We start from the raw sequence: 15,082 nt of genomic DNA, 5'->3' as shown, positions 1-15,082 counted from the left end.
AACACACTACGCAGCCGATCACTTTCTGCCCCGACACTGGATCCTACTGTGTGAATCCAACTGGTCAGTTGAGGTCAAAGTGGCCTGCCTTCACAGGTGATGGCACGACAAGTGTAAGTGTAAGAGTAAAAGTGAAAGCAGCTGAGCTTCAGCGTGTGTGTGTGTGTGTGTGTGTGTGTGTGAGTGAGAGGGGAGGGAGAGAGAGAGAGAAAAGAAAGAAAGAAAGAAAGAGAGAGAGAGCGAAAGAGACTGAGAGCGAAAGAGTCTATGTAATCTAAGGGGATTTGAAACAGAACAATAACAGCTTGAGCGTGGAAGAGCTATCTGCTAGTGTCCACTCGGTCATTCAGTTGCTAGAAAAGCAAGCATGAGGAAGCGAGTAGGAATCCTGCACCCTGACTGGCGGCACCTAATACTCCACAGCCACAATGCAGCAGACCCCGTACGTGTGGGTGGAGAACAGGAGGCGCCGCACCGTACATCGACTCAAGGCCACCACTCCGTCACAGACATGATGTCACTGCAGCCATGACGACCGCTCACACGGAATCCTCTTAACGAGTTCCCTTCCTCAACACCGTCAGAGAGCACAACGGCCTGTCCATTAAGTGCTCCCAGAGCTCAACTCCTAGAGCACATCTCCAAGGTCATGACTTTAATACCTAAGGAGCACACATGCTAATGAAAATGTATATCTGCCCTGAACTGTACGCAGCCTACCAGGCTAAAAGCAGTTTAGCGACCAGCCGGTCAGTTCAGTTCAAGCTTGTTCAGTGGTGGACCGTAAACCCCATAGATGTTCACAATGACCAAATCCTCACTTCGCCTCCTTCTCTCTCTCATCCCCTGCAACCACGCCATCTTATTACCTGCAGTGTTATCATATAATGACCCCCACCCCCTCCCCTCCTCTCCTCTCCTCCTCCACACCCATCCTGCTCCTGGCTGCAAAGGCTCTGCACTGAGCTTTTTACTGGAACACAATTACTCAGGCCAGAGAGCTAATGGCTATCGATGCAGCAGCGCACCGTGCTGCAGGGGAACATTCATAAAAATATAATGGCATAAACCCAATGAGAAGGTGTGGATGTGGCGAGGGAGGCGGCGAAGGTGTGTGGGTGTCAGTGGAGAGGCATGCACAACATGAGGCCCGTTCTACCCTTTAATGTGATGCAAGAGGAAATAAACATTACTACATTGATGCTTAAAAATAACAACAGAATTTTAAAGAGAAACCCCCCGCCCTGCTCATTTCCAAGTGCGTTTGATTGACAGCATTCATGTGTTCTGTTCAAAGGCTCGAGACGTGGCACGTTATAGCAGATTTCTCCTTCGTGTGTCAGGACTCGACAATAGACCTGCCACTGCTGAGGTCATGCACTGGTTATGACGCTTCGGCCATTTTGAATGCTGCCTTGTGCATGTGTTGGCACCTTCAGTGCGTTGTGCACGCAGACTGAATGTGCAGCCGTGGGGCTGGGAGGCAGGTGCGCTCCAGGTGAGCCCAAAGGCTGCAGCGCACTGAGACACTGAGTCAGTAGTGGTGACTGATGTTTGTGAATCAGGACTGGACCGCAGCGCGGACGCAGAATGGGGAAGAGGCGGTGCTAACCAATGAGGAAGGAAATGGGCCGAGGCACAAGAACACGCTCACTGGAAAACACGAACACACACACACACACACACACACACACACAGACACAGACACAGACACAGACACAGACACACACACACACACACACACAGGGACACACACACAGGGACACAGACGCACAAAGAAACCTGAAATGAAGATATCATCTCTTTGTCTCCTTCCTTCTCTCCATCTCACATTCTCTCGCTGTACTATAACACATGGTGCACATATGCACACACATGCATCAAGTCATAAGCTAAACAAATTTGAGAGGAAGAGATGGATAGAGAGAACGAAAGAAAGAGAGCGAGAGAGACAGACAGACAGAGAACGACAGGAAGAAAATAGAGACTGCAATAGCACCTGTGCTGCAGACACACAGACTTAAACACAGGACCAGTCTGCAGTGTGTGGGCTGTGGGGCTTCAGGGGAGGCCTGGCGCACACATGGCTGTTTACCCAGAGGTCTGTGCAGTGTGGACACATGCATGGATCCTGTGGGTAATTCCTGCTTAGTGGCAGGATTTGGGGGGCGGCGCTCGAGGGCCACAGAGACAGGTTTAGGCTCCTAAGCCCGGCGGGATGAAGCCTGAGGATTCCTGCTCTGAGCTGACGGCACTCAGGGATTACACACACACACACACACACACACACGCACACGCACACACACACACACACACACACACACACACACACACACACACACACACACACACACACACACACACACACACACACACACACACACACACACACACAGGGAGAGAGAGAGAGAGAGAGAGAGAGAGGGAGAGAGAAAGAAGAAGAACGGCCACTTGTTGGGTTAGACCCATATGTCTCTATGAGATGAGTAGTACTAGTATAAGTGTGTAAGTGTATAAGAGTAGTGACAGTATAAGTGACTTCAAGAGTGCGGTTTCAAGCTTCAGGGAACTCTGTTGAGCAACAGTCTGCTTACAAATAGATCTGGTCACGCACACACACACACAGGTGTATAGTGTATAGACACAGACACAAACTGTTGCATGCCCTGTTGAGTAACCTTAAGTTTGCGCACACACACGCACACACACACACACACAGAATATTGAGTAATCCCACAAACACACACAGGACAAGGTACCACAGCAAGTAAAGTACTAGAGAGGCAGAACACAATCAAATGAACTTGCCTCCCTCATAAGGGTGTGCAAAAATATTGTTTTATTGATTATCCACATTTTCAAATTCGGCACATTTTTCCAGTTTTCTTGGTTTTTTTCCACATGGTTAAACAAAGCCTGACGGTTATATTTAAGTAATATAATTATTACCAGTGTTCCCCCATTAGATGATGCTCACTTGTTAACTAGTTAACTAGTCAGAGGAACAGAGGAACTTGCATAGAGGAAAACCTGTTGTTTTCTTTCTTTTTTCCACTGTTAAAGCAACTATGTGTGCCTCAAATAAAATACAGAATTCGGTATACAAGCCTCTGGCCTTTTCTTTAGTGGTTTTCACAATTTGTTTCAAGTTAGCATCATCGGTAACTTTGTGTTGCCTTAGAGTAGGGTGACCAGACGTACTGTTTTTCTCAGGACACTCAGGGCTGTTTTTCATCACTTTTTTAAGTGTCCAGACTTATTCTGATTAAAAAAAAATCATGTTTTGTCCTGTATTTTCTCTTTCCTTAAACTTTAGTAATGGGGTGAAGGTAAGATACAAATTACTCATGGAAACAATAATTTACCCGTGATCGAGAAGACATAGGTACTGCACAGGGCTGTACACCTACCAGAGTTTGCTAAGAATTTTTCTAGCGTTCCATGCGAACAGTGCCAACATTTCCACACGTGGCCAGAAATATATTACAGCTGTTCCATTTGAAAACCCCTATCAAAATCAAATAGGAATTTAATCGAAACGAATCAAACCGTTAGCTTGTGAATACGAAACAGATCCAATAAGGGGATCTGTACCAATACCCAGCCCTCCTGCCTCCCTCAGTCTCTATTTCTCCCTCTGACTTCCTCTATCTCCAACTGTTTGAAGGAGCTGGTCCAAGCCATTCATATGGATTGTGTTTGGTGCCTAGCCTAGCCTGGCTGTGTGAGCAGGCCTATGTCTGATGTTCACCATCTGCCTCATCTGCTACACTGTGCATGTGTGTGTGTGTGTGTGTGTGTGTGTGTGCATATGCATGACTGCAACCATGCACACTTGTGTATGGGTATGCATGTGTGTGCCACCTAGCACAAATAAATATCTCAGTTCATCTGCACAACTGTTTACACAACACGCCTGCCACATGAGGGAATGCCAGTTAGGGTTAAATTCTGCAATGGCGTCAGTTACATTCCTATACCATCTTGAAGTGCCTAGAGCTTCATCCAGTTTGAGTCGAGTAGTGTGTGTGTGTGTCCGGATCCAAAGATATAGCATCCAGTGGCATTACATTAACCAACACCATAAAGAGATGTGTGAATTTGAGACAGAGATCATGCCAGAGAAAGAAGGAGAAACTGTTGTAATGTAGGTAAATGTGACATGAAGTACTGTGGGTGTGGCCAAATGTTAAACTATATTATACTCTGTCTCTGTTACCTCGATATGCTTAGATAAGCCCGTGTGTGTGTGTGTGGAGGAGCAACAGTGGAACAGCCTGCCTCCCTCATCTATTATTTACTGCGTCTCTCCTTTGGTTTCATTGAAGCCGGCTGAGAAGGAGTGACTCTTCCAGGCTCCGTATGCATCAATAAAGCACTAATTTGTCTTTAAGCCATCCCATGTCAATGCAAAGGCTCCGGGCTGATCTGGGGTCTGCATTCCTCCACTCTGGCCATGCACGGCCCACAACATGCACTCGCAATGGAGCTGAACCCAGAACAGAGCAGAGAGCAGGTGTCTGTAGTGTAATGGACCTGTTTGTCTTCGGATTAAGAAGTAACTCCCTGGCTCCTACCGTCACAAGTGGAAATGATGATCTTTAGGGGGGGGGGCTTAATGGTGTCAGCCTGTAAGCGTGCGTCTGCTGGTGCACGTTCAGTGCTGAGCAAAAGTCTAAGCCCAGTTATTATTTTTGTGTATAATATAAACAATTATTTTTGTGGCCAGTAAGGGTTCGCCTGACTTTATAATATGATAAAAAAAACTCTGTGTCTTGTTGTGTTGAGCTCTGTAATCTTCAAGAATCTAGTGAGATGTGTCGTAGCTCTTTTGACCGTGGTCAAAAGCTCTTTTTGACCCACGTGGGCTCTTAATATTGTGTTTGTGCTGTGTAGTTTTCCTAATGGTGGAAGACATTTGGCTACATGACACAGCATGATGACTCAAATCTGCTCATTGTCAGCATTCGCCATCCAATCACTTCTAACACCAGTGGCTGGAATTCAGGCCCTATGTATGACATGACTAGCCATCATGCTTCACTGCAGACAGCAGTCAGGCATGAATGTGCTTCTCATCTCATCTGCTGTACTGGCATCAGGCGCCATAAACTGCAAAGGTTTAATTCCACAAAAATGAAAATTCTACTGCCAAATTCTAAAAAAAAGTACAAGTACAAGCCAGTAGTAAACCGTATCATGCCGTCAGTGCTCATCGATGCACCACAAAATGAGTTGCCCAGTGACCAAAAAGGACTGATCACCGTTCACTTCTACTGCACAGAAAAAAAACACTTCTACATAAGTCTGTAAATCCTATGCCAATTTTTTTTTTTTAAATAACCTTCTTGTAGACTTTACCCTTTCATGTTTGCTACAGCAGCTTGCTTCAACTATCAAACCTGAATTAGTTCTACTTGTCTCATTTAGAACCCCCGGTTTGTAGGTATTGTCCCAAACACTCGTGCCTTGGTTGAATTCCCCCATTAGCACTCCTGGTCTAACCACTATCTCATTGGGCTGAACTAGGTGTGGTGGTGATGGAACTGAAGAAATACCCAAAATAGCTGGGATGCCTTGAGGAGAAGTTTGGTGACCCAATATAACAAGATCTCAATCAATAAGCTTGAAGTCTAACTTCATACTGTAAGTTTATTTGCATTGCAAGGATTATGTTTCAAGAATACATGCAGGGCTCCCACGCCTTTTCAATGACAACATTTCAAAACTTTTCCATGACTTTTCTGGGACCCTTAATGAAATGTCCATCCCCTTTCAAAACCTTTAAGTACACAAAATTGCATAGGTCCTATTGAATGAAAATTAAACAACCCTTTCGGTTCCTTTTCTAAAAGGCTAGTTAGGCTATCGATGCAATACAAGTGGAAACTGTCAATTCAAGTGGAAACTGTATCAGGCTGCAGAAATGTGCACAACGAAACATTATCCATGGAAGAGTATCATCACATAAATCATTTCATAGACCTGTATACGACAAAATCAAATTTCATGACTTTTCCAAAACCTTCAAAGAATTTACTGAATTTCCAGGCCTAGAAAATGGGATTTTTAAATTCCATGACATTTCCAAGATCATGGGAACCCTGCACATAGCTACTTATTGGACTTGGACTGATAATAAACGTCCCTTATGGTACGGGACTGTAAAATGTTTGGGAACCACTGCTTTACGCCACTGACTAGGGCCCGTCATAATAGCCTGCACCTGGGCCCGTCGTAACTACGTTACACCACTGATTGATGCTAGTAATAAGTGCTCTCTCGTCGGCTTCTTTGTAATGTTATTGTGATAGCTATGTTGGCTAGCTTGCCAACAACTTTCCTAACACATTCAAACATCAAGCAAGTGCAACACAAGACAAAGCAAGACAGCAAATAAGTTACTGAATAGTCCAGCAGAAAGTAGCTCCCTACCTGGCGGCTCCAGAAACTCCATAGTGTTACTTTCAAGTACATGAACATTGTGCAAGTACAAGGTTTCTGAATAAGACTGCAGACAAGGCAGGAATAGCCAACAGCGCACTGAGGGTTATCAATGACTGAATATTCTCTTCATGAATTGGGTAACAACCACAAAGTAGTCTCAGCCACTTCATTGTTCTGGCTTATCTCTTCTCCCCCATCCCTTCTTTATCTGCCCTGCCACGTCAAATACTACCACTTCTCATTCACTCTTTCTCTTCCTTCCACTCACTTCAATATCTCCTGTTTTCCTTCTGTTTTCTTCTGCCCATCTCTCACGGTGTTCATCATTGCAGTTTCTCACCTCGGACGGAGGCCATTGTTTTGTGTGGCAGTGTCACCCATGTTGTTGGCCATTACAGGCAGCAAATGGGTCTTGAGCAGCCATCATCTGTGGCACAGGGAGGAACCCTGCTGCTGCTGCTGCTGCGGCGCCCACAGCCACCAGCTAGCAGCCATCCACCCCTCGGGCCCCAAATAGGAAGTGACATCTTGTTCTGTCACAGGGCCATTATCTGATGTTCCCTCGGACTCTGGCACATTAGGTGCAGGACCTATTATAATGCTCCCAAACACAGTTTGTGTGTGTGTGTGCGTGTGTGCGTGTGTGTGTGTGTGTGTGTGTGTGTGTGTGTGCGCGCAATCACGCATGTGTGCGTGCAAGTTTATGTTTTTTGTCTGTGTCTGTGATTCTCTGGCAAAGCTATGAGCAATGGGCCTAGCAGAGTAAACCTTTTGCTGTTCCCATGTTCCTACTGTCTATCAGCACACTACTGTCAGTGCACATCACACCTTAAATGATCTCATCACAATACCATGACACTCCAGACTCAAGACGCTCCTACCTCACCTCAAAACAAAATTGGTCTTTAATTAAATTATTATCTTTTTAAACCCATTGAGGTCCTGACAAAGAGAGGTCTAAAAGTTCTCCATCTCTCTGTGCCTCTTTCACTTTCATTTCAGACCGGTTTCTCCCTTCACCCTCTACAGCTGCAGTGTCACCCTCTGCTCAAGGTTAATGACGGTTGCTCCACACCGAATTTGTCATGATGATGATGGACCCCCCCCCCCCCCCCCCCCCCCCCCCACACACACACACACACACACACACACACACACTTATATTGGGATAATAGCAGTTGCCCCAAAACATAGTCCGACTAAGCAAAGATTCGAATTATACCATCATGTAAACACACACACCTTCCCCAGTGACTGAACAACACCCCCAAACACCAACTCACAAACAGGCCTTGCCAGCGGACTTCTCTCCCCAGGCTTGAAACAGACAGACAGACAAACAAACAGACAGACAGACACGGACATCACTGTTGTTATGCTACTGCCACAGCATGCTAACTCTGCCCTGAGTGACTTTGCTGAAAGTTCTTGTTTAATGTAATGATAAAGTTACATCAGACTGGAGACTGGCTCAACTGCACTGCTCCTGATCTTGACAGACCTGCCTAATGGACCCGATAAAGGCAGGACTGGATGCCATCTCTCCCTGGATAACGGAGTGATGTTCTAGGCTCAGCTCAAGTGACTGCTGGTCAAAGTCAGCACAGGCTAGCTAAGCCCAGTGACGACAGCCGTGTAGGGCAGTCAACAGCCCCACGAAGGAACCCTGTCATACTATTCCTTTAGTCTGCTGACACACACACGCGCACACACGCACACACACGCACACACGCACACACGCACACACGCACGCACACATAGCTAGGCTGACTGGGGGAAAAAAGCACATATGGCTTTCTATCAGCTCTCAGGCACAGTGAGAAGAATAGTGGCTATTCAAACTGAACTGGGCACTGCTGGCCTAAGTCACCTCCCTATCTAGTAGGAAACCAAACTCTTTACACACAAAGCAATACTTCAAGCATAGTGTTTGTTCTACACAGCATGGTTCTTTATTTGGGCATAGGACAAACCCTAAGTCCACCACAGAGTTTATCTGTGTTTATCTTGAAACAGAAACAACCATCATTAAGTTCATGACTTCTGATAGGATTTACATTTTTTGGGTTCAAATGATGAATTATGAAGATGAAAAATAAATGTTTGTGTGCATCTCTTTGTGTTCAGAGTTTCCAGCAGAAACACTGTACCTTGAAACTGCCAGATTTATGAGGCATTCCAGCTGAATTTCTCTGCGTTCCCAGTCAAAGCCAGAGATTTCCTGACACACACACAAATCTCTGAGAACACATAGAGGCTGTAGTGAGTATGTGAGCAAGCTCATGTATGTGTGTGTGTGTGTGTGTGTGTGTGTGTGTGTGTGTGTGTGTGTGTGTGTGGTGTGTGCGTGCGAGCGAGCGTGCATATGGGTGGGTGGAGGGGAATGTGGTCTTGTCGACTCTCTAAATTAAAAACATCCACAGGCGGGCGTACGGGACCTCTCAGCAAAAACAGGGAGAAACTGAGATAGAAAAGAAGAAAGAGACTAAATGGAATGAAGAGAAAGATAAAGAGCAAGACAAACAATGACAACTGCATTGACTAACCCTAGAGCACCAAAAAAGCCCCAGTAACTAACGCCTTGACCAGTCAGTTTGTCCTACATTCCAGTCGAGTGCGTCTCTATACCGTGTGTAGCAGCCCAGAGAGAGGTGGGCGAGCACAAGCACACAGACCACTCCGCTCCGAGAGTGAGGAAGTGTGTGTGTGTGTGTGTGTGTGTGTGTGTGTGTGTGTGTGGGTGGACTGCAGAGAGAGAGAGAAACTCCACCACTCCAGTGTGTAGACGTTTTGTCTGGGCTGAGTAGATGTTTTGTACGGTGTATATTTTGTCCCTGTGTGTACTGTCTTGTCAGCAAGACAGAGGGAGTCGGGGTTGTTCTCATGAGAATTTATGTGTTTAGTGTTTTAAGTGTTTTGATCATTGTGAGTGTGAGCGAGACAGAAAAAGACAAAGAGTGTGTGTGTGTGTGTGTGGGTGTGTGTGTGTGTGTGTGTGTAACAGAGACAGACAAAAAGAAAGAGACTGAAAATGTGTGAGAGTGAACATGTATTTATGTGTGTAGACAGAAACATGGTGTGTGTGTTGTTTGACAGACAGGGTGTGTGTGTTTGTGTCAGACAGAGAGAGAGAGAGAAGAAAGAGACAACAAAAACAAGCTCAAGAGACCAGCTGCCCCAGCGCATGTGCGTCATCATCTTTATGTCTGTACTGTCCCTCATGCACGTCTTTGCAGTATTCTAATTGTAATGGTCTCATCTTTCGCTATAACCAAAGAAAACCACCATAACACACACTTCCCCATAAATATCCTCTTTGTGTTTACCTACACTGCAAAGGGACATCCACAAACAGGCATAGTGGAGAGGGCAGGGGGATGGTAGGCCAAACTTTAATGGGAATCTTAAAGCTGTACCCATCTCCCCTTTAATGAGAGAATGAGACAGAATATAGAGCTTGCCATTCTCCCTGCAGAGGAAAAAAATGTGGCTTCAAACATCAATATTAGTAGGCTTCAAACTTCAATATTAGTAGGCTTCTAACTAAAGTCTTCAGTCAGGATTGCTGGAGAGCAGCCATTCTGTGCCCAGGAAAAGATGACAAGAATGTAATCAGTTTGAATCACCAATAAACAAGGAGCCAAAAAATCTGAAGCAGAAGGAGCATCACTTTGTCCCTGAAACATCTCCTAGGACGACCGAAAAATGAAATGAATAAATGGTGGTCTGTTGTCAAAAATTCTAATAATACGTTTTTATATGCAAGCAGTTTTGATATCATCTTCAAATTAATTTTGATAGTATATGGTCATGTGAAGAATAGTTAAACATGCCTGCCGTTCCAACTACCCATCCAGGACAGGCTCTATGTTGTTCTGTGTTTTGGGACGCAACACCCCATGAAATGGAAGAGAAGCTTTCACAGCACAACACTGCAAACTACATTGCCAAGAGACCAGTTAGCATGCTAGCAATCTTTTATCAGTGTCAACTGGGTTGTTGGTGGTGTTTGTAGGGTCTGCATGCCATCAATAGTTAGAATGGTTTCTTCATGCCTTTTAGGTAGTTAGCTCACTGGTTTTAGGTCAAAACTCCTTACTGCTGCTTTAAACGGCAATGTGTTCAAAACGGCTGCCTTTCCTCTGCTGGCTCTCTGACAATCTAGGTGTCCATGTGATTATCTTAAAGTGTGGAGAAAAAAAAAAAGACAACTTCCCTCCCGGAACAGAGCTCCATAACTACTCTTATGTTTCATTCTGGCCCACACAGGTGTGTGATAAAGACTGAATAAGCAGGCAAACAAACAAAAAGGCACAACAGACATGAAACCAAAGGCCAAACAAAACAAAACAAAACAACGTGCACAGGGGAGTGCTCTTGAGCAGAGCTCTCTGTGTCTGACGTCACCCAGGCTGCACGCTTCGATGCCAACTCCACAGTTAAATTTAGCAACTTGGGCACGTCTCCCAGACGACATGGAACAAGGCGATACCACAAACACTGTTTTTTCACTGCTGCTGAAGTAATGCTGAAAAATGATGTGCATTCATGAGTGTGTGTGTCTGATCTGGGACTGATGTTTAAAGAATGTCAACTCCTCCCAGCAGGAGTTTGGGGCCAGACCCGCACAGGGCTGACAGATAGGCTAAGTGAAAAGGTAGAAAGAGAGCCCAGAGTTCTCACGTCCCTATAGAGAGGAGGCAGATGGACCTGACAATGTAGGTCTACAGGCTCATAGAGTCTGTGGTACACTAAAAGGTATAGGTGTACCAAGCTAATATGGGATAGACTGAAAGGTATACACTTTCCCCCTCCCTCGACCCATTCAGACCATCATTGTCTTATGTTTGACTGATATCTTCTGGGTCCCATCACTGACTTATACCCTCTGAGCCTCTAAGAACCTCTTAGACTAGCTTTGGGGTAAATTTAGAGGGGAATATCTCTTTAATACCACCCAAGCTGTGCTATGAGCCACGTTAAGGTATGCTTCTGAGCATATTTCAAATAGGCCTAAAAGAAACTCGTGTAGCCTTCTACGGCTTTAACCGGCACTGAACAAAGGCATATACCATCCAGTCCTGGAGGCATGCCAAAGACACTTGGGCAGAAACTTTCGTCTGAACAGCCTCTGAGAGGGCATGCTTGTGTGTTTGAGAGGCATCAAGAACAAAGCGTGATAATAACTTGAACAATGTCGGTACATTCTGGTAAAGCTGACCACACCGACAGATGCATATTATTTGAAATGAGTAACTGTCCACTAATAGATCCCTTAGCCCTAACATATCTAACAAGGTTGACTAAATCGCCAACGTGGTAGATCCGCTGGATTCCTAACGCTGACAGAATCCGTGTAGACTGAATTCCTCAAGAACGCGGTTAAGAGTCAAAAACCGACTTCATACAGCCACCTAGCTGCGGCACTGCATTCCCCTTCGTCTTCGGAGGAAGGAAAACGTAATAAGGGTGCTACTGTTTCTTTAAACCGTAATCCCTCAATTTGGAGCATTTGTTGCCTACCAGTTAATGGGCGGCTCAGTGTAATGTCCACAGTACCCAGTGGGAGGTCCTGTTCTATTGCTTCGCCACCGACTCGCTTACAGCCTTTCTGCAAGCCCCTGCCTCTGTCGCCCTCAAAAATTAGAGCGCCTCTACGAGATCCGCTTAGCATTTCAAAGAGGAATTGACCACCGCGACACAAAAGGCAACATCTCCTCACTGCGCCCTGTCGCCAATCGACGACAAAGGTCGAATCAGGAAAAAACCTTGTAAGGTAGCTAACTAATCAATCGACGGAGACCTCCGATTCTGCAACAGTGTACCAAAATAAGACCAGATATAGGCTATAGGCTAGTCACGGACAAACAGCCTACAATTGAATTATAATTCTGAAGATGTAGCGCAAAACCTTTTTTTTTCAATCATAAAAAATGCGATAGAGCCCAAAGATATGCGCGATACACTGCTGTGTTGATCATTTGGATCACAGGTGTGGAAATCGGGCAAGCCTTCTCTATGGTAGGCTACTTAGGGGCGCTTGAAGCAGAGAGCCGATCATTCTTCCTGATCATTTCTCCACCTACAACCCCTCCCTGTCTCTGTCTCTTCCTTTTAAAGTTCAGACAGTGCACACGACGCAGGAAAGCGGTTTACGCCTAGTCAGTAGTCAGAAGCCGCCAATCATGTGTGTCTTTGCCCCAAACATCTTGGAGTTACTTTCCTACAAAGATTTTTAATTGTCACACAAAACAATGTGGCAATCAAGTAAAGCAACAACACAAAGTAACCTCAGACTACATCTTATGCTGAAAGACGTGCCTAGTGCAGGCTACCTTGCGAGAGGTTGCACTGATATTTATATAAAGATTTAGAAGTAAAGAATTTGCCAAAACAATTCAACAAGTCTGACGACAACACTGGTAGTAGTAGGTGGAGATCAAACGTATGACATCACACCACAAACTCCGAGCCGCAAGTAGGCAAGCCTGCAACAGAAACCTGCCTGTTCCATCATCTCATTCGCCACTGAACTGGCTCGCGTGAAAGGAGCAACTCTGACAAGAGACATTTCGCATCGTCCAATCAGTCTAAACTCCTTGTTATTCAGTAGAATATGGGGTCTCAAGGGTTGTTCAGACAAACAAAACTTCCAAACATGTTGCTTTAACCAAGCAACGTGTTACTGCCTTGAAACAATATGAAGTTGGTTGTCATTTCCGAAACAGAAAAACACAACACAGTCGAAAGTTTGAAACTGAGTCTAGACTGAGCAGCCACTCGATAAACAAGGGCACACAGTAGCTTAACGTTACGCCACAGAAACACTTTCACTCACAGGTACAGATGAACTGTTTTGGTGTCTTCCCCATCACGACCCAGCGGACGGGGTTAAGAAGTTACTGCTTACCGCTATAAGTGTGCTGTTCCTCTGCTCCGTAGATGCTGCAGAATCGGGGTCTTGCTGTTTGCTCTGCTGCTTGTTATTAGCTGACTTCTTCGCCCTCTGCTCCAGGCTGCGCTGATACAGAGTGACTGTCTCCCGGCGTTCGATCTCCAGCTGCTCGGCGTGCGCTTGCTGATACCGGTTCTCGCAGTTCACATGGTGGCGCCGACAGCCCTCAATCCGCTGCCTGAGTCGCTCCACCACGGTGCTGTGTTTCGGAATGCCCACGCTGTTCGTGGAGGTGTTGTTGTTCGCACTCAGCCCGCTGCCGATGGCATTGTTGTTGATGCAAATACTACTGCCATTCGCGGCAGCGGGGGTTGCAAAATCCCCCATCATCTGTGCTGTGAAACAGTATTTTGGAAGAACTTTGTCAAGCCCCAGACCCCGTTCTTCCAAATCTCTCTCAGTCCTGCCCCAAGTCTTTTCAGGGACGAATTACTGAAGAAGTGTACTTTCAAATGACTGTAAACAAGCAGTGGTGGTTGCTTCCCTCCTCCGGGAGAAGCACTGTCTCAACCATTCAATAATGTTTCAGTATCACCGTACCCGTTGTGCGAGAAAGGAGACAACAATGTCGGAGCGTGTAAGACCGAACCAGCAAAGCTGCCGGGTCTCCCCGGCTCTCTTCCCCCGCCTGAACGGCTACACTACTCTAAAATAACCCCATACAACATCCGGATGTTACGAGCGACCATCACACCGAACAGCCGATCTTGCGAGCTCGCCGTTTTATTGTGTTGTCCTCTAAGAAAAAGTTTTGCAGTCTGCAGCGAACAGGCTCCAGAGTTGTTGCGTGAACTTGCATTTCATTAGCTTGGTCGACAAAATCCAACCTTCAGTAAAGACTGTACGGCGTGCGTTCAAATAGCCTGCCCGTTGGAGAGACGCTCAAAAGGAAATCCTAAGGACACCGATCTGCTAGTCGCTCGCAGCTGCTGCCACCATCACAATAATCAAGCACTCTCCTCCTCCATGCTAGCGGAGTGATATCAGGACAAGACCTGAGACCAGTTACGGAGCTCTGAGCAGCCCGACAGCGCCACCAAAAATACGGCATGGAATGCCACATTTGAACCAGGGTTTTCGGCTCTAGACTAAATAGATGACAGGTAGCGATCCCCATTAGGGGCAGTAAATAGGTCTGATAGACTATAGGCCCACATTAAAATAAGACAAACCTGAATAAATATCAATTACATTAATATGTACTAGGATATTTTTACATATGTAAAATATATGATCCAGAAGATGTTCATGGTTGAGGGTTTAAAGAAATTTCTACATAATCAAAAGTAAAAAGGGATGGATATCCACTTTAATTATGCAAAACATTCCACTTCTTTCTTGCTAGACTTTAATTATAAGAGTTTTTTGTGAAAGGAGAGGAGATTTTGACCTAGGGTCTAGGCTAGAAACGATCTGTTTTTGAACCCCACAGAAATGTACAAAGCCCATTACAAAATAGCATTTTGTGTTACCTTAAAGTATAATGCTAAAAAGGCTCAAGGTTTTGTCACACAGGGTCACACATGAACTCTGATGCTGTAATGACACCCCCCCCCCCCCCACCCCCTACTGATGCTGTAATGACCCCCTTACTGATGCTGTAACCCCCCCCCAGCCACACACACACACACACACACACACACGAAAATCTCATAATTTCAACAAAAAAAAAATCTGTTG

At 45.6% G+C, this 15,082-nt stretch overlaps 1 protein-coding gene across 1 annotated transcript in view; it reads right to left on the bottom strand.

Moving 5' to 3' along the window:
- Positions 1-14,434, bottom strand: part of maml3 (mastermind-like transcriptional coactivator 3) — a 65,413-nt gene extending 50,979 nt beyond the window's left edge. The window contains exon 1 of the mRNA XM_031559728.2: positions 13,358-14,434. Within this exon, the coding sequence (XP_031415588.1) occupies positions 13,358-13,732 (375 nt within the window). The 5' untranslated portion in view covers positions 13,733-14,434. The remainder of the gene's footprint in view (positions 1-13,357) is intronic.
- Between the last annotated feature and the right edge of the window lie 648 nt (positions 14,435-15,082).

Source organism: Clupea harengus, chromosome 22, assembly GCF_900700415.2.
Source record: "Clupea harengus chromosome 22, Ch_v2.0.2, whole genome shotgun sequence".
In the NCBI taxonomy this organism is placed as follows: domain Eukaryota; kingdom Metazoa; phylum Chordata; class Actinopteri; order Clupeiformes; family Clupeidae; genus Clupea; species Clupea harengus.
The sequence above is the reverse complement of the archived record's forward strand: the minus strand, read 5'-3'. Positions and strand labels throughout refer to the sequence as shown.